The following is a 27,347-nucleotide window of genomic DNA, read 5'->3' as shown; positions in this document are numbered from 1 at the left end:
AGGGCTGGAGCAGCTCTGCTATGAGGTGACACTGAAAGAGTTGGGACTGTTCAGTCTGGAGAATAGGAGGCTCCGAGTTGACTTTATTGTGGCTTTTCAGTCTCTGAAGGGGGCCTACAAAAAAGCTGGGGTATCAGGGAGTGTGAGGACTAGAGGGAATGGAGTGAAGTTGAAGATGGGTAGGTTCAGGCTGGTCGTGAGGAGGAAGTTTTTCAGCATGAGAGTGGTGAGAGTCTGGAAAGGGTTACCCAGGGAGGTGTTTGAGGCCCCATTGCTGGAGGCGTTTAAGGCCAGTCTGGATGAGTCTCGGTCCAGACTGATGCAGAGTAGGATGTCCCTGCCCGTGGCAGGGGGGTTGGAACTAGATGATCTATGAGGTCTCTTCCAACCTTGGTGATACTGTGATCTTTGTGGTCCTTTCCAAGCCTGACTGATTCTATAGTTCTAAGTATTGCAGTTTATCCTTTGTATGTTACCAGATACATGGAAAATACTAAGCAATTTGATGCATAAAATATATCTGTTAATATTTATAAACACCCCTACCAAAGACATGCAGTTGTGAGCTAGAGTTTGTTCAGAGTTTCTCCAGAGTATGCACTATTGGCTAGAATTGATAGTAGCTTCAAAGCAAGCACAGTGGCTAAATGTAAGCTATTATTTTCTGTCTCCAAACACTGTTTACTTGATATTTGGAGTCCTTAGCTTTTGGACTTAATTTAGAAAATTAAGACAACCTTTAATTGCTTTACTAGCTTGGGTCTTTTGCATACAAAAGCTATAAAAAGTCTAATGCACACCAGGAGGAATTAGAAGGTCCAATAACTGAGGATTCCTGTGCAAGCTTCATTCAGTCTGTGTGTTTCTGTTTCACGATCGCATCCTCCTACATTCTGTAGCATTGTGTCTCTTCTAACTTATAGATTGGATGGCAATATCTGCTCAGTATTTTGTCCAGTATTTTGTCCTCTTACTGTTCAGCCTGTTAGTCTAGATCTGACTTACTGTGTACTATTTAAACCTTTCTCTGAAAATACATTATTCTGTGCATGTCTTCCTGCTTCACTCGTCGCTATGGTAAATAAAGGACTTCAAGGTCCATAATTTGTCTTCCCCTCTGTATAAGAAAGTATCTGGTTCAGTCCTCGTTTTATAGATGGGGACCTGCAACACATTGCTTTATTTTAGAATGAAATTAATTAGTTTTATGTTAGGAACAGAGGGCAAGGGAGAAGAGTAATTTCATAGGTACTAATAAAGAAGTCAAACTGACTCAAATTCCTGTCTCTATTTCTGTATTTTTTCTTCCATTTTCCCTTCTTGTATCTTGGTATCTCAGCTGAGATCTTTTTTTTTTTTGATTGAAAATTAGGGAAAACCTCATTCTACAAAAGTGCCAAGAGATATGCCTTCCTTCTTAATAGAATTTTTAGAGACAATAGGGAGACATCTCTATATAAGAACAAAACATTATCATGAAAGTAATTTCTAACTATCTCTAGGATTATTGTTAAAATAGAAATAATTAAAAACCAAGCAGTTAAGTGGTTCACAAACCTCAGAATATCTGAACTTTGTTCTGTTATATAAGCTGTGAGTTTTGGCAGGGATTTTATTTTGCAAAAGTAAGTTCTTCCAATCCTTCTTTTAAGTCCTTTCCAAAGTATATTGTATTTTGGAGTTGCTGGGGGGGTGGGGGGAAGCTGTTTTTTTTTTAACTATAAGCCTACTTAGGGCACTGTTGCGAACTGTTTTAAAGTGTGTATTTATCATAACCAGGCATAACTATCCTTACACAGTGTTCATGGTGGTTTTCCAAGAGCATTGATGCTTTGTAAATGCATGTATGTAATTATGCTATGTATAGTTAAACCTAGGAAACAGTACAAGTTTACATTCAAGCTCTTACTGTGAAAGCTTATTCTGAAGTGTATATGACATTTTTAAAAGGCTGTAGAAGTACTTAGTTTCTCTACCTGTTAAAGATGATGATATTCTGTTTAAATTTAGGAATGGCAACAGAATGCACAAAATGTGATAAAGGAATGTTTGTTTTGCCTTGAAATATTAATTTTTCTAATGTTTTACTTGTTTGACAAACAGGTACACACAAAATTCCACTGCAGGCAAGCCCATGCTCCAGGCACTGACACTTCATGCTTGACATTTTCCTACGATGGTACTGCCCTTGCCAGCCGAGGAGGTAGGAGACTGAAAGAACCCTTTGATGTATAGAACGTAAAACAATTTGAACTTCACCAAGTTAAATGGTTTGGTGGTGTAATTGTTAAGTGTAATTGTTTATGATGGATTTAACATAGTGAGATTAGGTACTAGTAACTTAAACCTGAAGCAGTTTACATTTTTATCTTGATACACCATGCAGCACTATGCTCCTGCAAGCACATTTTACAGAAGTTAAGGAATATGTTAAGAGAGCCTTGCTGTTTGCATTACACGGTTTCCAATCTCCCTTCTTGTCTGGTGTAATACACCAAAAGGAAATTACACATGTCCAGTTTTGTTACTTAGTTCTTTCCAGGTAGACTACTCCCTCTCAATAGCAGTATGTCTGTTCTGGAGTTACTGATTTCTCAAGCAAGTTTCTTATGTGATGTCCTTTTCTGTTCTAATTGCAAACATCAAGAGGTGATCATAGAATCACAGAATGTCAGGGGCTGGTTCAGTCCCCTACCAGAGCAGGATCATATAGGGTAGATCACACTGGAACTCACCCAGATGGTTCTTGAATATCTCCAGAGAGGGAGACTCCATAACCCGTTTTGGGCAGCCTGTTCCAGTGCTCTGTCACCCTCACAGGGAAAAAATGCCTCCTCAGATTCACATGGAACTTCCTATGCCTCAGCTTCCACACATTGCCCCTTTTCCTGTCACTGGGCATCACTGAGCAGAGCCTGGCTCCATCCTCCTGGCACTCACCCCTTACATATTTATAAACATGAATCAGGTCACCCCTTAGCCTCCTCTACTCCAAGCTAAAGAGCCCCAGCTCCCTCAGGCTCTCCTCTTAAGGGAGATGTTCAGTTTCCTTAATCTTTTGTGGCTCTGCGCTGGACTCTCTCAAGCAGCTCCCTGTCCTTCTTGAGCTGGGGGGCCCAGAACTGGACACAGAAGTCCAGATGAGGCCTCACCAGGGCAGAGTAGAGGGGAAGAAGAACCTCCCTCCACCTACTAAGCACTCCCTTTCTAATGCACCCCAGAATGGCATTGGCCTTCCTTGCCACAGGAGCACACTGCTGCCTCATGGCCATCCTTCCATCCACCAGGACTCCCAATCCCTCTCCCCTTCACTGCCCATCCTATACTGATCCCTGGGATTGTTCTTTCCCAGGTGCAGGACTCTACACTTGCCCCTGTTGAACTTCATTCAGTTTCTCCTAGCCCAACTTTCCAGCCTGTCTGAGTCTCTGGATGGCAGCACAATTCTCCAGTATAGCAGCCACTCCCATCCAGCTTGGTGTCATCAGCAAACGTTCTGACAGTGCACTCCATGTCCTCATCCAGGTTATTAATGAATACACTGAATAATACTTGTCCCAGTACCGACCCCTGAGGGACTCCCGTAGTTACAGCCCTCCAGCTAGACTCTGTCCCACTGACCACAACTCTCTGACTTCTTCCTGTAACCAGTACCCAAACTACCTCACTACTCCATCACCCCACCACACCTCCTCAGTTTAGCTATGTGGATGCTTTGGGAGACAGTGTCAGATGCTTTGCTGAAATCAAGGTAAAGCACATCCACTGCTCTGCCATCATCTATCCACCTAATCATGTCCTCATAGAAGGTTATAAGGTTGGTCAAACATGACTGCCCCTTTGTAAAACCATGCTGGCTGCTCCCAGTGACCTTCTTGTCCTTGATGTGGATGACTGCAAGTAAGATGGAAGGGGAAAAAAAACCAAAACCTTGAAATGTCTATAGGACGGGAAAAAAAGTTTTTTAAACAGCTGTTGTGGCTTTCAAAGGTAGCTGACAGAAATTAAGCTCTCAAGTGAAATTGGAGAAAAAATACAGAATTGTATTTAGAGAGAAATACAGAGATAGACATTACAAAGCATTTACCACATCCCTGGCAAACCCCCTTGAATTTTCCCCCAACCCCAAAAAACTAACTCTATACTCTCCAGTGCTCCAATCCTCCCCACTCCCCCCAGTGCCTCTGCTACCCAAGAGGCCTAAACAAGCCTCTGGAGGCCCCAGAACAGGCCTACTATTTACATATTCTTCCCAGTAAAGTGGCTCCTGCCAGACACAGGGCAGGAGGAGAAGGAAAGGAGAGCGAGCTGGTCTTGTGAGTTTATAAAGAGATAGCAGAAATATGGGGTTGAGTAACAATCTTCTAGTCCCCTGAAGATTTTTTTTAACCATATAGTGTCAACCTGGGACAACAGCAGATAAGAATTCTGTTAACGAGTCTTAGATAATTGAACAAGTCTTGAGATGGCAACGATGTATTAGAAGACTGCAGTATTAGATGTATGGGATAGGATGGAGTATTATACAGAAATTGGTCTAACCAGAAGTTTGCTGACAGGTCTAAGCATAAAATTTGAGATGTCTGGATGGAAACCAGCTATAACCAATAGCAATCTTTATGCATTAACCTGGTCCCAAGGCCAAATTCACAGGCCTATGGAGAGTGAGATTGTAGCCAGGTGGGGGTTGGTCTCTTCTCTCAGGCAACCAGCATCAGAACAAGGGGACACAGTCTCAAGCTGTGCTGGGGGAAGTACAGGCTGGATGTTAGGAGGAAGTTCTTCACAGAGAGAGTGTTTTTCCGTTGGAATGGGCTGCCCAGGGAGGTGGTGGAGGCACCATCCCTGGAGCTGTTCAAGAAAAGCCTGGATGAGGCACTTAATGCCCTGGTCTAGTTGACTGGATAGGGCTGGGGGATGGGTTGGGCTGGATGATCTTGGAGATCTCTTCCAACCTGGTCCTAGATTCTATGATTCTAGGAGATATTAACATATGTACAGGACATCTGGTCAGTCTGGGACACGGACAGTGAGGTTACATACGCAAAACACCAGAGGTATTCATAGGACCAAAGCACAGAATCCGGGGATGTACTTTCAAGCCAAGTGTTAGAGTTTGCAATTGCTCTCTGTCCTCCACATCCTTATCCCTGATAAGTGAGGTGGCATTGGTGGCTCTTACAATAATATGCAGTTGCTACTGGATGCTACCTGTGATCTCATCCCTTTCAGAGCAGGATGATGTTGGTCTTGTCCTAAACAGCCCTAGGCCATTACTATATCATGGTAATGGCACTTGGATTATTTTATAACTGCCTAAGTTACTCTGTGAGAACCCTCTTGTCCTTGGAAAGCAGATGAATTGTCCATCTTCATGTTGTGGTCTAAGTGAAGTGCTGCGTCTGTCTACTGGTGGTGCTGCCTCTGAAGGATTCACTTGACTAGAATTGAAGAGAAACCTCATTGTGCTTTTAAATGCTAGCAGCAAACAAGTTAACACTTTTTGTGAGGAATGTTTGCTAGTGCTGTCTTTAAACCTCCATTTGTGTAATCTGCAAATGTAGACTGCCTAAATGATCTCTGTATACTTTCATTGCCTGTACCACCTTTGGTTGCATGCTCTTCCTCTTCTGTCTTCAGAATTTGTGTCATGTTAAACAGACTTCTACTTCTCTTTTATCTACCATACTCTGCTCTAAGCTGTATGAAATGTTGATTGATTTGAGAATGTAAGATTGTGTGGAAATTTGATCACTTTGTGTGGGTAAAAGTGCTACCCTTGTCTAGTGTACTGAAAAAAAAGGCCCTGTGCACTGTGCGAGAGAATGAGGAGGATTTAATAACTTACTTTGACTTTACTTGGTTAGTGCTTTAATAGAGTATTGCTTTGGATCTCTACCAATAAAAGCAGATGTGAATCCAGCATGCATAGATTAACACACCTGCCAAGTTCTGAGGATCAAAGAGAGAAGATAGTTGTTTGGGGCATGGGGACTTTCATTGAAAGCCTGGTTGACTCCTACATCTGATGTAGATTCTCTGCTGGATATGAGAGAGATGAGATAGGGCTCAGCTGCAAGCACAAGGGGAAAATGAAAAGCTGAGGAGCTGCTTGTGAGAGTTCCCAGTCTTACTCTTGTTGAGTATTAATTAATAACTTGACAGAAATTTAAGAAACTGATATTTTTGCACATGAAAGTGATTTTTTTTTTTCCAAACACAATGTATTTAGGGAACATTTTCTTTGTTTAGGAGAGACAGGGACTCCTGATACTTATAGAATGTGTAAAGTATAGTTTTTGTCATAATATGAAGTGGCTGCTTCATTACTTCCATGGACCTACCAGTAGCTATTGGCATGATGGTTTGTTTATTTTCGTGGTTCAGTTTGCAGACTCAGTGCCATCGCAGTCAGTAAACTTACATGGGAGAATAAGGTCACTGTAGTTAAACCCACAGAACAGTACACACATCTGAACCTGTCAGATAGCTTATGAGGATAACATGCTAGCTTCTGGTTTGGGGCTTTAGTTTGAGCTCTATTTCTCTTTTTAACCATGTTCTTGAGGAAAAAGAAACCATATAGTTTTGGAGTAGAAACACCTCGAGTGTTGTTTCCTGTTTGCTCAAGGATGATGCAACAGCATATATAGTAACTTACTATTTTGTGTAGAGACTAATGATATATTGCTCTTTATGGTAGACATGAACCCTAGAGTTTTAAAATCAAATTATTTTGCATCAAATAACATTTCTCAGGAGCTGAATGTGGATGTTCATTTCAAACAGTGCCAAAAATGCATTAATTAGCTTTCTCAGGCTGTAGTCAATTGTAGTCATTTGGGTTCCTTCTTATTAAAATGGCAAGTTTGGGTTTGAAACGCTTCTTGAAACACTGTAAAATCCTTATACAATCCTTCCAGTTTTGGAGAAATCTGCCATCTAGAATAATACTGAGTGGTACCAGCAGAGTGTTATGAGTGCCTCATAGTGAACTGCACATCTTCTGTTTATATGGTTTTGTTTAAGGGTGTCTATTTTTGTCCACATATGAAGTAATTGAATAAAGTATCAGTATGGCAGCAGGTCTCATGAAGAAGCCCCTTAAGCATCAATGAAAGGATGCTACTAGAAAAACCCTTTGGTGCTGTGGAAAATTGGAAATTTTAACTCAAAATGCAGATTAGGTCCAGGAACCAATGTTGTATTTACAACATAGAAAATTCTAATTAGAAAAAAGAAAAAAGTTACTTTGGACAAATTCTTGAAGATGGAAATAGTTTGATGGCAGAGCCCAGATCATTCTGCTAGCATTTTTCCCTTCCCAAATACTTAGGCATTGGTTTCTGCACAGTGTAAGACAGGGATGATTTGAAGTTAACCATGAGTTTTTGACTCCTTGTAGAGTCTTCTGGGTTTTTTTTCACCAGCAGACAATATTTTCTTGTAGAAGAGTTGTAGCTAAGTGTCTGACTGCATCTCTCCTGCTAAAGCCTAAAGCCTGGCAGGACTACAGCTTGAAAATCATGTTGAGGTTCATTCCACTGGGAGCAGCACAGCCTTGGCTGCTAGCCTTACATCTGTCCCTATCCAGAAGATTTGCAGGGTGGCCAAATGGTATCCTGTGCATACGTTTATAAAGTGCTGGTGCCTTAGATGTAACATCTTTTTGATAAGTGGTTTGGTTTTTTTGTTGAGGATGGGAGTGAAAAGGAGGGTTCATATTACAAGACCAAATGCTTCAAAGTGCTTGGGATGGAGTCTACTGGGAAACAATAAGAAAACAGGTATTCTCAAAGGAGGAGCTCAGCGTTTTTCTTCCTTGTAATTTTTTAGCTTACCAATGAACAGAAATATACTCTACTCTAGACATCATTTATTTAAGTTGTCTGCTTCTTAAAAATATTTTGTAGTAAGCAGTTATCCTAGTCTTGAATGTAAACAGAGATGATGTATGAGGCCACACATTACTACTTTCCCTGTAAAGGGTACTGCTGGCCTTGATTTCTTTTGTTACAGCATGTTTTTGTGGATTAAAAAAAAATACTGTATTTCCAAGACCTCCATTAAGTTTTTGATCTTAAAAGCTGTGAATCTGCAAGAAAATTACTTCCATGCAAGGCTTGTGCAAGTCTGTGGATTACCAGTCACTTGCCTGCATTTGCTCCTAGGTCAGGAAGATTTTTATCTCTGGGTTTTTTGAAAAATAAAAGTTCTCTGGGTGTCTTTTGAGTGAGGTGCTGCAAAACTGAAATACTGTAATACATTCTCATGGTGGAAAATCTATCCCTGAGGGATGATGAACAGACATGTAGATATCTGAATAACCAAGCATAGTTTTTTTGTGTGGTTCCCCCCCCCCCCTCCCGTTCTGAGTTTGAAAAGTTACGATGTATTAACAAAAAGGAATAAACAGCCTGACTTTTACTGGCCTACTGTCACACCATGTTTATCAAACACAGATGAGAATTGCTGTAAATGTCTTGCTGTAACCTCAAGTTTGGCTTTTGTGGCCAAAGGTGGTGTGAAAAGTTTTCATTACAGCAAGTGGGGTTTTTTTGCTTCCCTTCTCCCCCTGAGCTCCCCAAAGATTTCTAGCTGATTCTAGGGGCTATTCGCCATACTGAGACTCGAGCAGCATCAATACTCTCATGAACAGAATAAGTTAGTATTTGAGGCCTCTGATTAAGCTGTGGATAGTAGTTCTTGGTAGGAGGGATTGCTGTGATGGAGTTGAGCCACTGAGGGAGAAATTTTGTGTCTATAGGAGTGCAGCAGGTGGACCTTCTCTTCTATGCACTTTCATAGTCATTTAGTGACAAAACACTTCCAAGTCACTGACATTTTGAATGTTTCTACTGTATTACTATGCTCTTTTTCTATCTGAATTGGAAGATAGTATTTTCTGCACATATCTCAATTCCTGACTTAAATTCATTATTGCTAACCTTCATCCTTTTTGCTTCACAGGAGACGATACTTTGAAAATATGGGATATTAGACAATTTAAAAAGCCTCTTAATTCAGCAGAAAGGCTGCCCAGCTTCTTTCCAATGTAAGTACTTTGGGTTTTTCTTTCTGCTCAGTAGCAGTAGGGATTGTACTGGAGTGCTCCTCAGTTCTTACTAGGTTCAGGACTGTGCAGAAGGTACTGCATAGGGAGGATGGCACAGTGATGTTTCTTGGCTATTTTAGGTCTTCATCTTGCCTTAAAAGATATAATTTTTGGGGGTGATATTTCATAGCTGTAGTTTTCCAGTCTCATGCGCCTTATATCTAATTAGATTAGCAACTGTTCACGTGTCTTATATCTAATTAGATTAGCCTGTTCATTGCCTTATGTTTCTGTAATAAGATACATAAGTAATCCTCATTCTTATTTCATCTATAACTAATAAAAGAACTAGACCAAAAAGTAGACATAATAAGAAAGTGCATGGTATGAATTGAGGTTATGATGTTGAAGTGCTAATGACTGTGGGTTTTGTTACTGATATATACTGTATTGTACTGCATAGTGCCAAGTATTGTGTTTGATATTTTTGTTGCATTACTATAGCTGTAGCACAGCCAAATCCCACTACAAGGACAATATATCCTTCTTGCTTAAGATATTAGAAAGGCAGTTCATGGGCACCTAAATACTGACTGCAGTTTGTAGCATAGAGAAAAAGTAGCCAGCCAAACAGTTTTTGACCAGTATGTAAGCATGCTGCTTTGCATTGTTGAAGAATGTGTTGTCATCAAAAACATATAGCATGAATGACTTTTTGTTTACTTAGTGGTGGTAAACAGAACTGAATTTGTTTTTTTGTTACATTCTCCTCAATGCTGAAAAGTTTAGAAGACTTACGAGCGGGGGAGGATTTTTCTGGGACAAGGGTTTTTGTTGGATCTGCCAGTCTCACACATTCTGTGCACAGTTGTAATTGTATGTGAGCTGTCTGATAACTACAGTAATGACTGACAGCTGTCAAAAGATTATTTTTTTTTTAAGCTTTGCCTTGAAATGATTAACAAATAACATTATTATTATTAAGGAGTTCCCTGTAATTTGCCTAATACGATGATTTGTTTTGTTCAACAGGACAGATTGTTGTTTCAGCCCAGATGACAAAATACTTGTCACTGGCACCTCTGTTAAGAAAGGTGGTGGCAGTGGGAAGCTTTGCTTCTTCTACCGGGAGACATTCCAGAAGTTGTATGAGATAGAAGTTACAGATGCGGTATGTATTGTATTTTAATCCTGTCAGCTGCTTAAAATATGAATCAAATCATATCCATATGCTTTTGTTCCTCTTATACAGGCAGTGAGCTACTAAAATGAGATAGAGAGGCTTGAATATATATAATAGGGCAAGGTGCTTAGGCACTATGACATCTCTGCTTTGGTGCCACTGCTGAATTTCAGAAGGGTCTCTATAACTCCTCAGATCTGTGAAAAGAGACATGAATCCTAAAGTTCTTAACGTTTATGCTGTTAGCTCCACCAGTTATGATGATTAGATGCCATATTGTGACAAGACCTGAACTTGTCCCTGAAAGTAGGATACTGGTTACTATAGAATGTATTTCAATGGACTCTAGCTTGTGCAGATGCAATGATTTCATGGCAAAAGGAAGGCTTCTTTAAGCATCATCAAAAATACCACTCTCATCAGTAATAGAAAATCCTAAAGCTGTGAGTCTGTGACAGAAAAGAGTTTGTGCATGGCCTGAGTTGCCTACCTATTCCCTTGCATAGAAGGACAAAGCCTAATAACATCATTGAAAATAGGTTCTTTCACTTGCATGGTGTACCCGAGTAAATTTGCAGGTTGCAATTAACAGGAGTAGAAAAAATTAAGAGTTGCTGTTGCTTAAGTATGGCAACGCATTCTTAAGCCTCATTAGTTACTACAGTCTGTCAGAGAGCAACTTTGTTGCCTTGTTTCAGGACGTTGTGATGGAGATCTTTTGTGTGTTTTAATTCACCTTTCAAATCCCATTTTCTCTTCTTATATTTGTCTTGAAGCAGAAAATGCTTGCAGATGAATTTTGTTGTATCCATAATTTCTGTGGCAGCAGTCTTGCAAATGTAAAATGCAAAATTCATGTCAAAGCAGAAAGCATGTGTTACTTTGTGGAAGGGGAAAAAAAACCCTACTGTTTTCATTTTAAACATATATGCTAAATACAGGTTATATGTTAAAAGCAGCAGCAGTTTTATTTAGTGCTATAGAATTTCTCCAAATACAGCATAAATTTTAATTTTTTCTCCTGTGGAATATACCAGACCTCATCTCAACTCATGAGGATTTCTAGTGGGGTATTATCAAACATTTTCTGATTCAAAACATGAGTGCCTCATTATTCTCTCTGAAAACTTCATGGCAGAGAAAAGAAAACAACTACATGAGATAAAGTGCAAGAAGTAGATCGTTTTAGGAGGCCTTTTGTCCTTGGACAGAGGAAGCAAAATAGCTTAGCAGTTCCATTTAGAATGAATTGCAGCTCCTTAGAATTAAGTGTATGGATATGGGCATGATGGCATCTCCATTTATTGGTGATGAAGTCAGCAGTAGTGTACAGAGACTTCACCTGAGCTTTAAGATTGAAAAGAGGAGAAATTTGTGTCCTGTATCGCCAAAAGAAATTAAGTAGTGGGAATTGCTACTCGCCACTGACTGATCTACCTGTTTTAGTATTTAAAGAATATATAATTATCACTGGCTAACTTTGTCTCCCAGAAAAATGGTTCTTTAATTCTCTGAAATACAGCCAGTTTACCTGCTGAAGTGGGTAGTGCTGCAGGGGAATCAGAAAAAGATTGGTTTACTATCAGTTTCTCTCAGAACTGAGAGGTCAGCTCCTGTTCTTCTACCTCAAAATGCAAAAAAACCTCAAGGAGCTGAAAACCAACAGTAGGAAACTGCTGAAAAAAAAAAAAAAACAAATTAGAGGTCATTAAGTGACTTTCACTGGGGCAACTCATGTAGTAAAATTTTAAGTGTGTGAACAAATCTCAGCAGGTTCATAATTTTATACTATAAATTTATGTAGGTGCTGATATTTATATGGTATTTTTTTAAGACCATAGTCAATTACTTTTGCCTGTAGAGTTGCTGCTGGTTTTCTTCATTTGTAGTTAGAGACTGTCATTCTACTTTCAATATAATGGATCAAATGAAAATAGAGGGAACAATAGGTGAAGAATTGAGACTCAGAAATTATGTCTTATGACACTAATGATACAGAACCACAGAAACATTCTGATTGGAAACGACCTCCAGGATCACTTAAGTCCAACCTTTATTCCTACTCTACAAAGTTCATCCTTAAACCATATCCTCAAGCACCACATCCAAACAACTTTAAAACACACTCAGGTTTGGTGACTCAACCACCTCTCTGGCCAGCTCATTCCAATGCCTGACCACTCTTGCTGGGGAAAAGTGTTTCCTGTTGTCCAGTCTAAACCTACCCAGTGGCAGCTTGAGACCATTCCCTCTTATTCTAGCCCTATTTACCTGTTAGAAGAGACAAGCAGCAGCCTCTCCACAGTGCCCTTTCACGTAGCTAGAGACAGCCACAATCAGTCTGTCCTACTTTTGGCTTTAACACTACACATCTGAAAAAAATGGAGTTAAGCTATCAGCCTACATCTAAAAGAAGCAAAATTACTGTAAATGGTATTATAATATAAAATCAGTATATTTTCTAAAGTTCTTTCTATTTGTTTAAACATATAGCCATGCAAAAAACAAATGAATTCTGAAGAATCTGGCTGATGTGTTTCACAAGTAGTACATGCTGCTTTTCTTAAAATATCATTGCCTTAAACTTCAGTTTGTCTTCTTTAAAGAAATATCATGCTACTTTTCATTTTTTGTGTCATTTAGTGCTTAAATATGTAATTTCAGTGTTCTTGGTTTTGTGAGTTTTAGTCATCGTGTAGGTGACATTGCATTGAACTTATATGTATGGTAAAGGCACACACACACCAAAATCTGTTTTTGCAAAGGGCTTGATCTCCCATTGCTCATGAAAATTATTTCTGTGATTTCAGTTATATTTAACCCAAATTGATAAAGAGAAACGACATCATTATTTATATAAAGTAGAAGATTAAAATAATGAGAGTGTTTCTGGTCAGTTGTATACCAGTTTAAGTGGTAGAATGTATGTAATCAGAAAACCAGAAAATCCACTGTGAAGAGAAAATATAAGCTATTAATGTGTTACTTTTTTAATTTCAAAAGGATTTTTCAAAGGAACTGCTGGTTAGCTTAGAAAATTGGAAAACATTAAAGAGCAGTAAACATTATCTTAAACCCTCTTGGTAAACAGCCAGTGCAATTGGCCTGTGAATGAACCTAGGGGGTAATGGGAAAATATGTAGTGGGAATGTTTGACCAAAGCTGTGTCTGGCATTCCTTTCCATCATACCACACAAACCTTTTTTCACCTTTTCTTTCAAGTTTTCATGGGAAAACCAATTACTGTTTCAGAGCTGCTGGAGTGAAACCTTATGGTTTTACTAATGGACTATAGGAGTCTGATAGTCTCTGCTTTTGTGGCTGAATATAGAATATTAATTTGCTTTTCATTTCACATATTAGGTAATGTGTTGTTTTGATTTTGGTCATAGTCTGAGGCTGACCTAGTAACTGTATTGTTGTGTCCACTGTTGACTGCTATCCCAACATGTAAGCACTACTGTAAAAGAGAAGCTTCTTGGATAAATAGCAGAACTTCTGTAGAAAAACTAAATAAATGTCAGAAGTGGTACAGGCTCTGGATTCCTCCTCTGGGTAGTAGCCAGCAGAAGGTGGTGTGAACAGGGAAAACACTTTACTCTTCTTCTTTGACTAAACTATTCTGCCTGCAGTAATCTGTAACTTAGAGATACCTTGATATGGACATAGGAATTTTGCAATTAGTGGCACTCAGTAGATTTTTCTTCCCTTGGTTTAGGAAGGATTGGAATCACCTATGTTGCAAGTTACTGACAGGGTCATTTACTTTCTGCAGATCAGATGGAAATTTAGGGGTGGGACCTTTCCCACTCGTGAGCAAGCTGATACTCCATGTGCTTTGTTTCAGTGTGCATAGGAGTGATTGGAAGTTATGAAAGCTTTGTGCTGTCACCACAGTTATGTATGCTAAGCTGTACAAATTCCTCTCTTTTTAACAAGAACTGGGCATGACAAAATTCCTGTTACGCACATGCAGCTTCTTCATGGTTTTATTGCCCCTATTTCTTCCATCTTAACAGCAGTACCTGTGAATAGTTCTTTTTCTCTCACCTCAAGTAATGGCCAGAAGATACTTGTGTTGAATTTTCTCAGTTTGAACATTTGATGTGAAAGACTTATAATTGCATGCAGAATGTTTCTTTGTTCTATTTAGTTGGATGAAAAGATCTAGATGCCAGAAGAGGGGGCATAAAATGTATACATAGAAGCCTAGGCCATTTTCCTGTCCTTTCAGGTAGTATGAGAGGAGGGATGGCCAGCAGCTGCTTTGTAATGAGGTCTTCTCTTTTGGGATGTCTGTAGATGCACTGTCTTTCTGGAATATAAGGGAGATTTATTTGTCAAATGCAAGCCAGGACAGGTTTGATTACCACAGAATCATCCAGGCTGGCAGGCACTTCTGAGAGTATCAAGTCCAGGCATTTTGCCCACTCCACTGAGTCTGTCACTACACCATGTCCCCAGGCACCAGATCTATATGGCTTCTAAACATGTCCAAGGATGGCAACTCCATCACCTCTGTGTGCAGCCTGTTCCAGTGCCTGACAACCCTTTCTGTGAAAAGCTTTTTCCTAATGTTCAACCTGAGTCTTCCTTGACACAGCTTGAGGCCATTCTCTCTTGTTCTATCAGGTACTTGTGAGAAGAGACCAGTTGAACAGGCCTCTGTTCAGCCTCCTCTCAGGTAGCTGTAGAGAGCAATAAGGTCTCCCTTCAGCCTTCTTCTTCATAGGCTAAACAGCTGTAGTTCCCTTAGCTGCTCCCTGTAGGATTTGTCCAGGACTTCACCAGGTTAACAGCCCTTCTCTCTGCCTGCTCCAGTGCCTCCATGTCTTTCCTGTACTGTGGTGAATACTGCACACATGATGTGGCCTCATCATCACCGAGTACAGAAGGATGATAACCTCCTTTGTCCTGCTGGCCACACCATTTCTTATACAGGCCAGAATGCCTTTGGGCCTCTTGGCCAGCTGGGCATGCTGATGGCTCTCATTCATCCTCCTGTCAATCAGTACCCCCACCTCCTTTCCCACCACACACCTCTCTAGCCATTCCCTAAACTTGTAGCGTTGTGTGGAGTTGTTGTGGCACAGGTTCAGGACTTGGCTCTTGGTGTGTTGGTGCAGCCTATACAGGTCCCTCTGCAGGGCCTCCTTACTCTCAAGCTCATCAACACTGCTACCTAATTTCATGTTATCTGCAAACTTACTGAGGGTGCACTCAATCCAGGTCAGTAATGAGGAAATTGAACAGGACTGGTCCTAATACTGAGCCATGGGGAGCACCACTTGTGACTGGGCTCAAGGTGGATTTAACTCCTTTGACCACTCTTTGGGCCTGGCCAACCAGCCAGTGCTTTACCCAACAGAACATGTGCCCATTTAAGCCACGAGCAGCCATGCTTTTATAAGAATGCCATGAGAAACTGTGTCAAAGGCCTTATGGAAGTTGAGATAACATCCACAGCCCTTCCCTCATCCAGTAGTCAGATCTTGTCACAGAAGGAGATGAGGTTTGTCAGGTAGAGTCTACTCTTCATAAACCCATGCTGGCTGAGCCGATCACTTGATCATCCTGTATATGGTGCACAGTGGCACTCAGGATGATCTTCTCTGTGACCTTCCCTGGCACCGACATCATGCTGACAGGCCTGTAATTCCCTGGATGCTCCCTTTGTCCTTTTTTACAGATGGGAGTCAAGTTTGCTACCCTCCAATCCACTGGGACCTTCCAAGACAGCCATTTCTGTTGGTAAATGATACAAAGAGTCTTGACGAGTACATCTGCCAGCCTCTTCAGTACCCTTGGGTGCAACCCATCTGGCTCCATAGAGTTGGGTGTCTTTAAGGAATCATGAGATCTTGATGGGAACTAGTTATAAATACATGCTGTATGGGAAACAGAGTTGAGTACACAACATTTCTCCCCATGTCAGTTTAATTTAAAATAGCTGTGGATAGCCACTCGAATCACTCTCACATGTCTATCATTTGTTTGTCTAGTTCGAACAGATCACACAGTAGTTATCCTTATTGCAGACAAGATTGATTTTGGCAGCAGCAGAGCAGTCATTTTCCCCATATGAAAAGGAAAAGCAGTACACCTCCTTACTGCCAAGCAAGGGGGGATACTATAGGGAAAAAAAAAATAAAGAAAAGCTGTTTTTACATGAAGATTTAACACTTTAAAAATAAGAACATATGATGAGATTCCGTACATTATAAAATGAGATGTGCAAGTTTTTGAAGTATCCCATGTTTATTTCTAAATAAGCAACAATCCTGAAACAGATTTGTGGTTGCTTTGGGAAACCTCTTTCTCTTAGGAGGATTCCTTAGTGCTGTTTCAGTTTCTCAAATACAAGCAAAAGTTAAAAAATTGTTAAGCACTTCTGAATATACCTCTAAAGGCTGTTTCAGGAACACCTTCTGAGACAAGATATAAATAAAGCTTCTTTTTGGATTAAAGAGTTAAAAAAGAGAGAAGGAATAAGGAATATGAAACTTCCAGCATCCTTTATGCACACTTGATATAGGGTTGCAGTATTTCTTTCCTTGACCTCAAATTCTATCATTTACTATTTATAAGGTGCAGTAATGTAATAAAAGGCTTTTCCACTGTGGCACATTTCACTAAGATTTAAAGCTTTTAAATTTAAGAAAAATAAATTCTTTTAACTTCTGGAATACATCATCAGGGTACTTTTTTTTTCTCTCTTTTTTTTTTTTTTTTTTAAGCAATTAGTTTCTTTTGAAAGGAAAACCTACCTTTTTCTTCACAATATAGTGATTAAGGTGCAGTAAATTTTTGTGCTGATTAATATAAAACTAGTATATCTAGTATAAAAAGTGAATGTGAGTAGTATATTATCTTTTATAGTGAGGTAGCTGATTAATTTTTGTCCTCTGCTTTTATATATGTAAAGACAGTGTGGTCCTTACCTTCATGTGTCCCACAGCAGGATGTGCTTTGTTTTAGGGAAGCTGTCACTAGAGATTTGAGGTATGCAAGAGAAAGAAACTGTGCAGGTTTCATCACTGCAATAGGGAGTAGGGGTTGTATGCAAAAGTTGTCTGCTTTACTTTTGCAACTTACTGTGATGGAAGTGTGGCTGTAATTTTAACAGAGCAGGTGCTTGAAAGTGCCCTGCTTTGTAATGTCAAGGAAACGAGTTTGCCACCTTGATTTAAGTCGCCTTTTCTTTTCATAAAAAAGGAAGTTGTTGTTCAGTGGCTCAGTTTACCCCTAAATACATGTTTTATAGCTATTCCTTGAAAGGTACAGCTTTGCTACCCCTATGTTCTATATTGAGACCCTGATTTAAATTGTTGACCTCTGAAAATATTTTTTAGTTATTTCTGGTTTCCACATAGAAAATTGTAAATTTTGTCTGTTTCTGGCCCCTGTCTATTGAACATTTCCACACATTCTCTGAGTCATGTTTCACAAGGGGAAAATATTAGTGTTGTTTCCTATACTACTGTTTTCTCAGGAGTATTTTAAATCTAATGACAGCAGGTCACTGCATTCTAGATAGTCCCTAACCTCCCACCTTATTTATTGTAGTTGGCTTTTTTCCTTGGAGGAACTCCAGGGAAATCTCAAACCTAAAGATTTTTGCAATTGGGATTTTAAAGCATATTTTTTATATAATATTTGTGTATTTTTATTGTGTGGATATCTTTTCTCTCTCTGTATTTTTTTTGATCAAAGCATTCGTAGTATCAACATATAAAATGTTAACTCTTTTTGCTCAAAAGAAGAAACCAGGTGGAAGCAGACTGGTTACATTTCTTGTTCAGGTTTGATGATGTTTGTAAACAGCATAGTTCTAAATACTTCCTGTACCAAGTTTATTTTAAAACTAAAAATACAGCAGTGTAAGAATAACTCAGTTTATACATTTTCCCCTCCTGATTGTTGGGTACATCTAGGAGGAAGAGCAGCCTTTCCCAGGTACAGCAACCCAAGTCATTGACTTAAGGTTCACCATGGTGCTGTAGGACACGAGTGTGAAGAGGTTACAGAGTGTGTAATGGATGTTAAATGTTGTTTCTGTCAGCATTAACTTGCTGTGATTCTTAAGGCAGAACTTGTTTTTTCTGGAAGATAGCAGACAATTAACATAGCTGATGATTCATGCAGGTCTTCTGTGGAGAAATTAAGGTGACTATAGGCAAATGAAAAGACCTAACTATGAAAGTCTTTCCTTACTATACCAGCTTTATCAGTTGATTTTACTTCCCATTTTGCATGTCAACCATCATTAATAGTGATCTTTGATTACTATGTAGAAACAGAGATGTTTCTGCAGGTAAGATAGCCATTAGCTTTAGATTAGAATATTGAGTTTGCAAGTATTTTTTTTGTGGCTATTTTGGGTTGGTTTGTTGGGTTTTTTTGGGTAGCTTTTCTTTTTTGTTTGGTTGCCTTTTTTGCTTGGTTTACCATTGTTATATTTTGTTTTGTTTATTTTTTCCTGTAAATTGCAGTTGCATAAAACATCTACATACATTTGGGTAAAATGTGTTCATACATTTGGGAAAAAAATGGTGAACCATGCATAAAAGTCTGTTAGACCTGTTCCTGTGCTTTATAGAGTGTGAGAGTGAGGAAATGAGTATTTCCTTTTGAAGCTTTGAGGTTACTATGCTGCCTATAAATTTCAATGCTTATGGGCCTTTCCTGCAGCCCAGCATCATGAGATTTTTAGTATATTGTGAGGCATTTTCATCTTTTTAAAAAGCAGTGTATGCAACCATGATGGAATGTATTTTGTAAGCAGTTGCAGAGATGCTTTCAGTCCGTGAAAACTGTGGGCCACTTCAAGTATGTCCTTGAACATTTGCACTAAAGCTAGATTTGCATGCCCTTTATAGCAGTTTCGAAGGGCTTCTGCATCTTCATTATGAAATGTAAAATCTTGAAGCCGCTGAATTAAACAACATTGAAAGATTTTGTGGTAGTGGGAAGCTGTCTTTAGCTTTCCACATCCAAATACTGTAAATATTTTATTTAAAGACACTGGAAGGCTTTGAAAGAAGTACCTTTTTTTTTTTAACTGAAACAACTTTGTACATTTTCCTTCTCTTCTGGAAAGTCATAGTACTAAATGATAGATGTAATGCTGTGCAGCTTAGAACTATAGGAAATCAGGATGGAAGATGCGCTGACATTTGGTCACTCAGTCCAGCACAAGCTTTAATTATTTCCCTTCTCAAATACAGAGATAATATAATGTAACTAGAAACTTAGGTGAGGGACAATGTTTGTTTGAAAGGTAATTATTACTTCTTAAAAATAAATACTAATAAGCAGTTGGGTTTCCTAAGTAGTATTGCTTAATCATGGTTTAAGATCCTGCATGTTTAAAAGATAATTCATTGCACAAGCAGCACTTCACTATGGATATATACAGGTTTTACAGGACAAACAACATTTATAGATGTGCTGAATAAATGAGTTGTATGTGTATTTGCACTGATTATGACAGATGTTGGAAAATTTATAGTTAAGATAAATGTTCAGTTCAGTCAGAAAAGCCTCACTTGGCTGCTGCTGTGGTGACCTGTTCATTAGAGTCTACATCCACAGTCAGAATGTCATTTTACACGTTTGCTATCATCCCTGCTGTCATACGACTTATCTGGCTGTCTGAACAGCCAAGTGCAGCAAATCCAAGCAGGGCTGTTCAAACAGAGCCTGTCACATACCGTCATGGCCACTGAAGCAAAGCTTGCACAAAGTGGAGAGAGAGTTTGTTTAAATTTTTTATTCCCTAACCAAAAATATTTTCTTAGAGCAGCAGCTCTTGCTGTCAATTTTTAATTGTATAGCTTCAGATTCTGGAGGCATTATTTATTTGATATAGGTTAGGAAAGGGTTAATTAATAACGGTGAGCATAGTTTCTGTTTGTTTCTTTTTTGCCCTTGTTCAGTTTTTATCTATCTCCAGAGCTAGACATGATCTTTCAAGCTAGGACTCTAAAGGTTTGTTGGGCTGGTATCTGGTGTATTCCCTCTGCACTAGAGTATTTAATTTGGCTCGCAGAATCCTTCATCCTTGAACTCAAGAGCTTTATGTAAGTAAATACAGATCCTCGTTAGTTTTCTGTTTTTCTTACATAGTTATTTTGGCCATTGTACACTGCAAGGATTCACCTGACCAAATATAGATGTCTATGGCTGATCCAGTCACCCTAGGCTCCTTTTCTAATCATCAGAGAAAAATAAACATTTCCAGACTGTGATTTTTATCTCATCCTAAAATAGATATCTAAAATAGGTTAGATGAAGGCCACTGTAAAATGTTTATTTCTTTCTGTTAACTACAAAGGCAGGTGAAAGTTTGTGAGTATTTAAAGAATAGAACTTAGAAAGGTCAGAGGTGTAAATGTCTTAAGTTTGGTGAGTCTCACCTAAGGTCTTAGCCTCTTTACATTTGTATTTATTCTCTCCTACTAAAACACTGGAGCATTTAATCTCTTGTGCTCAGACAGACCTTCCAAATAGCAAAGTAGAAGACAATGGGTTACTTTTGCATTCATTCCTAAAGTTTTATGGCTGTAATCAACTTACAGGAGAAAAAGCCTATCACTCTGATAAGACTGTGAGAGTCAAGTCTGTGTTGCATCTTATTTCCAGGCATAGGTGTCAAAACATCAGCAACTTCACTTTGGCATTACAGAACTTTATTCAAATATTAACGAACATGATAGTCAGGAGATGGGTGAAAGCCTAAGATTAACATAATCCTTTTCAATTGTCATTGTTTATCTGGAAATAGCACTACTATTTCCCAATGGTAATTTGTGAGTAAATCACTTCTGCTTCTTCCAGCTTATGATACTGGCTCACTCACCACAGTGATAGTGCAAATACTCATTGTATGTCAGTGTCATTCAGAAGAGATTTCTATCCTCTCAAGGCAGATGTGGAAGTAGATAGATGCATCTTCTCCACTTACCAGACTTGCATGTGTATACTTCCATTTGTACATTTCTCACCAGTAGCCATGGGAGCCAGCATTAATTTGGTGAGCTGAAAGTCTCATTGCCACGGGTAGCTGAGTGATCAATTCTCATATTTTGGAACAAATGTATAAGCAGTCCGAGGATCGAGAGCTATCAGAGAAGAGTGAAAGACTGCACCTGAACTGAAGAGAAAGAAAAACTGAAAAGGTTTCTTTCAACAGTACATGACTGATATGGAAGCATATTTTTCTTCTTCTTCTTCCCTGTGTAGCAGGAGGAGCTTTAATAATGACCTTGAAAAAGCTGATAACATTATCATTCTTTGTCTGAGAGTACATTTCACATGAATTCTTCATTTTCAAAGATAAATGCATGCTAATTAAACTGAGAACATAACTATGTAGGGAAAAGTGGTCGTTTCCGAAGTGAACAGTGCCTGCCTAAGAAGTAGTAAGACCTGAAAGAAGGATAAGAAATTAAACCATTTTTGTAAAATACAGCCCCTCTACTTTTGATTTTGCAATAGCAAGGAAAGAGTGTAGCCTCTTTGGCCAGGGTGCTGTATGGTGATTTCTGTTTCTGCCAAAAATGGGAGAGTCTTTGGAAAATGGTGAAACATCATGCCAGTCTTGCGGCAGATTGTGACTTCCACATTCCATTAGATAAGTGTGTCTGTAATGAAATTTTGCTAACCACAAAAGACTAACTGTTGTAGCTTGTGTACACGTGGAGACTGTTGCATTTTGTGGCATATCAGCCAGTTTACAATGGGAAAAAAATCCATGTTTTTGTACAGCTTCAGATACGTAAAATGTTAGGGTAGGAATACAAGAAGGTAGAAATGGGGGGCAAACTTCATTTTGTATCTTGCAGTGGATTGAAAGGGGACAGAGGATAGATAATACCTTTAATAGTGTTTATATCTGCTCTGCTTGTATTGTTACTTAGTGAAGAATATTACAATTTGTTAGATACAAAATGTATTAGTGACATTAAGTGGCTGTTCCTGCTCAGAAGAGTATTTTAGGCCTAAGAATTATCTACACATACTATACAGTGTATAGGAACTGGGAACATTTGCTGCATTTTCTCCTATTTTTTCCTTAGCATGCTTTATAGTGCATCCACTCTGAAGTGTCTTATGAACACAATTATTTCTGCCAGTCACTCTGACGAGTGTGAAACCTCTCTAACCCTTCTTACTAGAATTTGTTAACCTATTAATCTCCAATCCGTAGTGACCCACCTTCTCTCTTCCTACCTTGGATCCACTCTGTCCATACTCTGAAACTGAGTGTTTTTACCTGAAGTGTCGGCCAGAAAGCTGAGTTTTGCCTTTACTGCTGCAACCTTGAACTATTTTTATAAGCAATTTTAATCTTTGACATCAGTTTGTAGTTTTCTGACCTTACCAGCTTCATCTTAGGGGTAAATTTTCCATTTCTGTGCTACAGATATTTTCAAGCTTTTCTTGCTGACCTTGTAAAGTGCCCTGTATTGTTTACTCCTGTCAGGGTGTTACCAAAGTGGTCTGGACAGTTTCAGTTGAGGTAATTAGCTCTTGCTTGCTGGGAAATCTGCTTCACTTACTGTTCACTTTGCCTGTTGAACATTTCTAGGCCAGAATAAATGGCCCTTCTGTCTTACAGCAAATGATGTTTCAGCCTTCAGTTTCTCATGGAGAGGCACTGCTTTTAAATCCCATCAAAGTACTGCTACATGCGTAGTACCAAAGCCATGCCTGTAGGCACCTAGTGAGCTAACCTGGATGGAGAATAACCTAACAGAAAACTTGGTATAGTTGGTATCTGTAGCAGCAGGTGTGCATGTCTGATACAAAGGTGCCACATCCAGCTGGCGGCCAGTCACTAGTGGTGTCCCTCAGGGATCAGTGCTGGGCCCCATCCTCTTTAACATCTTCATAGATGATCTGGATGAGGGCATGGAGTCAGTCATCAGCAAGTTTGCAGATGACACTAAGCTGGGGGCAGATGTGACTGAGCTGGAGGGCAGAAGGGCTCTGCAGCGGGACCTTGACCGCCTGGACAGATGGGCAGAGTCCAAGGGGATGGGGTTCAATAGCTCAAAGTGCAGGGTGCTGCACTTTGGCCACAACAACCCCATGCAGAGATACAGGCTGGGGTTGGAGTGGCTGGAGAGCAGCCAGACAGAGAGGGATCTGGGGGTACTGATTGATACCCGCCTGAACATGAGCCAGCAGTGTGCCCAGGTGGCCAAGAGAGCCAGTGGCATCCTGGCCTGCATCAGGAGTGGTGTGGTCAGCAGGAGCAGGGAGGTCATTCTGCCCCTGTACTCTGCACTGGTCAGACCACACCTCGAGTACTGCGTTCAGTTCTGGGCCCCCCAGTTTAGGAGGGACATTGAGATGCTTGAGCGTGTCCAGAGAAGGGCAACGAGGCTGGTGAGAGGCCTCGAGCACAAGCCCTACGAGGAGAGGCTTAGGGAGCTGGGGTTGTTTAGCCTGGAGAAGAGGAGGCTCAGGGGTGACCTTATTGCTGTCTACAACTACCTGAAGGGTGGTTGTGGCCAGGAGGAGGTTGCTCTCTTCTCTCAGGTGGCCAGCACCAGAACAAGAGGACACAGCCTCAGGCTGCGCCAGGGGAAATTTCGGCTCGAGGTGAGGAGAAAGTTCTTCACTGAGAGAGTCATTGGGCACTGGAATGGGCTGCCTGGGGAGGTGGTGGAGTCGTCGTCCCTGCGGCAGTTCAAGGCAAGGTTGGATGTGGCACTTGGTGCCATGGTCTAGCCTTGGGCACTGTGGTAAAGGGTTGGACTTGATGATCTGTGAGGTCTCTTCCAACCTTGGTGATACTGTGATACTGTGATACTGTAAAGGCAAACACAAGACAGGGATAGGGATCATAGAATCATAGAATCAACCAGGTTGGAAGAGACCTCCAAGATCATCCAGTCCAACCTAGCACCCAGCCCTAGCCAGTCAACTAGACCATGGCACTAAGTGCCCCATCCAGTCTTTTCTTGAACACCCCCAGGGACGGTGCCTCCACCACCTCCCTGGGCAGCCCATTCCAATGGGAAATCACTCTCTCTGGGAAGAACTTCTTCCTAATATCCAGCCTATACCTACCCTGGCACAACTTGAGACTGTGTCCCCCTGTTCTGTTGCTGGTTACCTGGCAGAAGAGGCCAACCCCCACCTGGCTACAATGCCCCTTCAGGTAGTTGTAGACAGTAATAAGATCACCCCTGAGCCTCCTCTTCTCCAGGCTAAACAGACCCAGCTCCCTCAACCTCTCCTCATAGGATTTGTGCTCCAGGCCCCTCACCAGCTTCATTGCCCTTCTCTGGACATGCTCCAGCACCTCAACATCTTTCTTGAATTGAGGGGCCCAGAACTGGACACAGTACTCAAGGTGTGGCCTGACCAGTGCTGAGTACAGGGCAAGAATAACCTCCCTTGCCCTACTGGCCACACTGTTCCTGATGCAGGCCAGGATGCCATTGGCTCTCTTGGCCACCTGGGCACACTGCTGCCTCATCTTCAGCTTACTATCTATCAGTACCCCCAGGTCCCTTTCCTCCTGGCTGCTCTCCAGCCACTCAGTCCCCAGCCTATAGCGCTGCTTGGAGTTGTTGTGGCCAAACTGCAGAACCTTGCACTTGGCCTTGTTAAATCTCATGCCATTGGCCTCTGCCCACCCAGAACTGCATATGAGCTGGGACTGCACATATCTCAGAAGAAATGCAGGTGGAATAGTGTACGAGGGAATGGTGTTATCATCAGTTTTGCCTGCCATCTTTCTGCGTATTTCTTGAGTTTTACAGTTTAAGATTACTACCCATTACTAAGCTTTAAGTTATTATAGGTAACGTTTTGTAAAGCTGAAGTTTATTCTGAAACAATGGTATTCTGGAGTCAGTATAGTGCTTAGTTTAAAAGTAAAGTAAAAAGCAGACTCTTTTATTTTTTTCTTATTAATATTTTCTATTTAAAGCCTTAGCATAGCAACATTAGCAGAAGACATAGATAGTTTCTAGGACAGTCAGTAATATAGAATCATAAAATCAACCAGGTTGGAAGAGACCGCCAAGATCATCCAGTGCAACCTATCACCTAGCCCTCTCCAATCAACTAGACTATGGCACTATGTGCCTTATCCAGGCTTTTCTTGAACACCTCCATGCATGGCAACTCCACCACCTCCCTGGGCAGCCCATTCCAATGCCAGTCACTCTGTCATGAACTTCCTCCTAACATCCAGCCTATACCCTCCCTGATACAACTTGAGACTGTGTCCCCTTGTTCTGTTGCTGGTGCCTGGGAGAAGGGACCAACCCCACCTGGCTACAACCTCCTTTCAAGTAGTTGTAGGCAGCAGTGAGGTCACCCCTGAGCCTCCTCCAGGCTAAACAACCCCTTATTTTATCCTATTTTATTAGGCAGTTGTTTGAGAAGATAAACATTTTCATCTATATTGGAGAAAAAAAAAAGTATATCTTTTAAATCATGATGATAATTTTTCATTTATTTGCAGTTTAAGTCAATACATTGCCAAAGGCTTTTCAGATTGATTTAATTGTAAGAATTCAGTGCTTTTGAACAGCAATAGCACCAAACAGCGTTTAAATTATTGCTTGTAGCACTGTGTTCTCAGATCTTACAGTCACGAAGCTGGCCGCATTATTTCCATGGTTAAAATGATTTTCAGGATTTTGATGATGGGTTTCTAGGACTTCATGTTCCAAAGATACACTGTCCAAAGCACCCAACCATTGCAGATATCTTTCTTTCAAATATTGAAGATGTTTATGTGATGATGCATTCTGCATTTTGTCATTCTTATTTGTCATAGTAAGACTTTTCCTTTTGGAAAGCAGAGATGGGAATATAATTTTCTTACATCTCAAAATCTGCACGGATTTGTCTTGTTTTAGCCCTTAATGTAGTAGAAAATAAGTTGTTCTGTGATGGATGTTTGAGTCTAGAATTAGTTAACTGAAGGATTTTTGTAGCGTTCTAGTGTTTGTATTTTCTGAGTCTTGAAGCTGTCATCCGAGGAATTTCCTTACAACTGGTGCTTAGGGTTAGTCAAGTGGCTTATGCTAGGTTACCATAAAGCTATGTTAGGTAATTTAATTCCCTATGTTTCTGCTCATTTTATCAAGCCAGCTTACTAAGTCGAGTGAGAGCTTGCGGTTTGCACTTAACTGCTGAGACTGCTTTAGTCAAAGCTTCTACCTCAGGGGCAGTGGAAACTAAAGTATCACCTTGTTTGGGTTCCATTGCAAGGCACAACCTTCAAGTGAAACAAGTCATTTTAAAAAGGTGTAGTGGGCATTTGCATCAGGCAAAAGATCATTGCCAGCAGGAGGAGGCCATTACTCCCTTCTACACAGCTGTGGTGAGACACATCTGTAGTGCTTGGTCCAGTTCTGAGCTCCCTGCACAGGACAGAGATTTAGAGTGAGTCCAGTGAAGATGATTAAAGGTTTGGAGTATCTGGCACAGAGAGCTAGGATTGCTCATCCTGGAGAAGGGGAGGCTTGTGGGGGATCTTACATGGAAGGACTTGAAGGGGGACAGGATTGTGAAGCAGAAGAAAGCAAAGCTCGGTACACAGTTACAGGACAAGAGGTACAGAACTAATCACAGGAAATTCCACTTAAATATAAAGAAATGAATGGTGCTCTTTTCCATCTGCAACTATTCTGTAATTGTTTAAAATTCAGTATCAGTGGGTGAGTGCCTAGGTAGGTCAGGCAAGGAAGACACTTCTTTTCCTCCTTTAATATACACTTGCTTGCCTGAGAGGTAGAACCTTTGTTGAACTGAAATTTGATGTTTAGCATTTCCGGTGATAAAGATGTCTACCTCAGTTGTTCTAAGTGTAAACAGTAGGAAAGCTACTGGCATTGAAGGATGAAGGCTCTTTAAGACCTAATTACTTTTACATGATAAAGATTACCATTCCCCCCTCACTCACAGTATTGGTGCTAGTCTACAATGCTCTCTATGTGTAGTCAGAATTTTTAGTTTTTGAAGGTTATATGATTGGGATTTAGATCAGGAATTAATTATTTTGGTATTTTTAAAGTATTGCCTTTTTTTTAATTATTCCTTATAAAGTAGGTTCATATGTCAGTGGATTAATAA

The 27,347-nt window shown here is 40.3% G+C and overlaps 1 protein-coding gene across 1 annotated transcript in view; it reads left to right on the top strand.

Annotated features, from left to right (window-relative positions):
- WDR70 (WD repeat domain 70) overlaps nt 1-27,347 on the top strand; it is a 122,681-nt gene that overhangs the window by 77,940 nt on the left and 17,394 nt on the right. The window contains exons 9-11 of the mRNA XM_064140403.1: nt 2,104-2,203; nt 8,971-9,055; nt 10,088-10,226. Coding sequence (XP_063996473.1) covers nt 2,104-2,203; nt 8,971-9,055; nt 10,088-10,226 — 324 coding nt within the window. The remainder of the gene's footprint in view (nt 1-2,103; nt 2,204-8,970; nt 9,056-10,087; nt 10,227-27,347) is intronic.

This window comes from Pogoniulus pusillus, chromosome Z (assembly GCF_015220805.1).
Source record: "Pogoniulus pusillus isolate bPogPus1 chromosome Z, bPogPus1.pri, whole genome shotgun sequence".
NCBI lineage: Eukaryota > Metazoa > Chordata > Aves > Piciformes > Lybiidae > Pogoniulus > Pogoniulus pusillus.
Note: the sequence above shows the minus strand (reverse complement) of the source record. Positions and strands in the feature narration are given on the sequence as shown.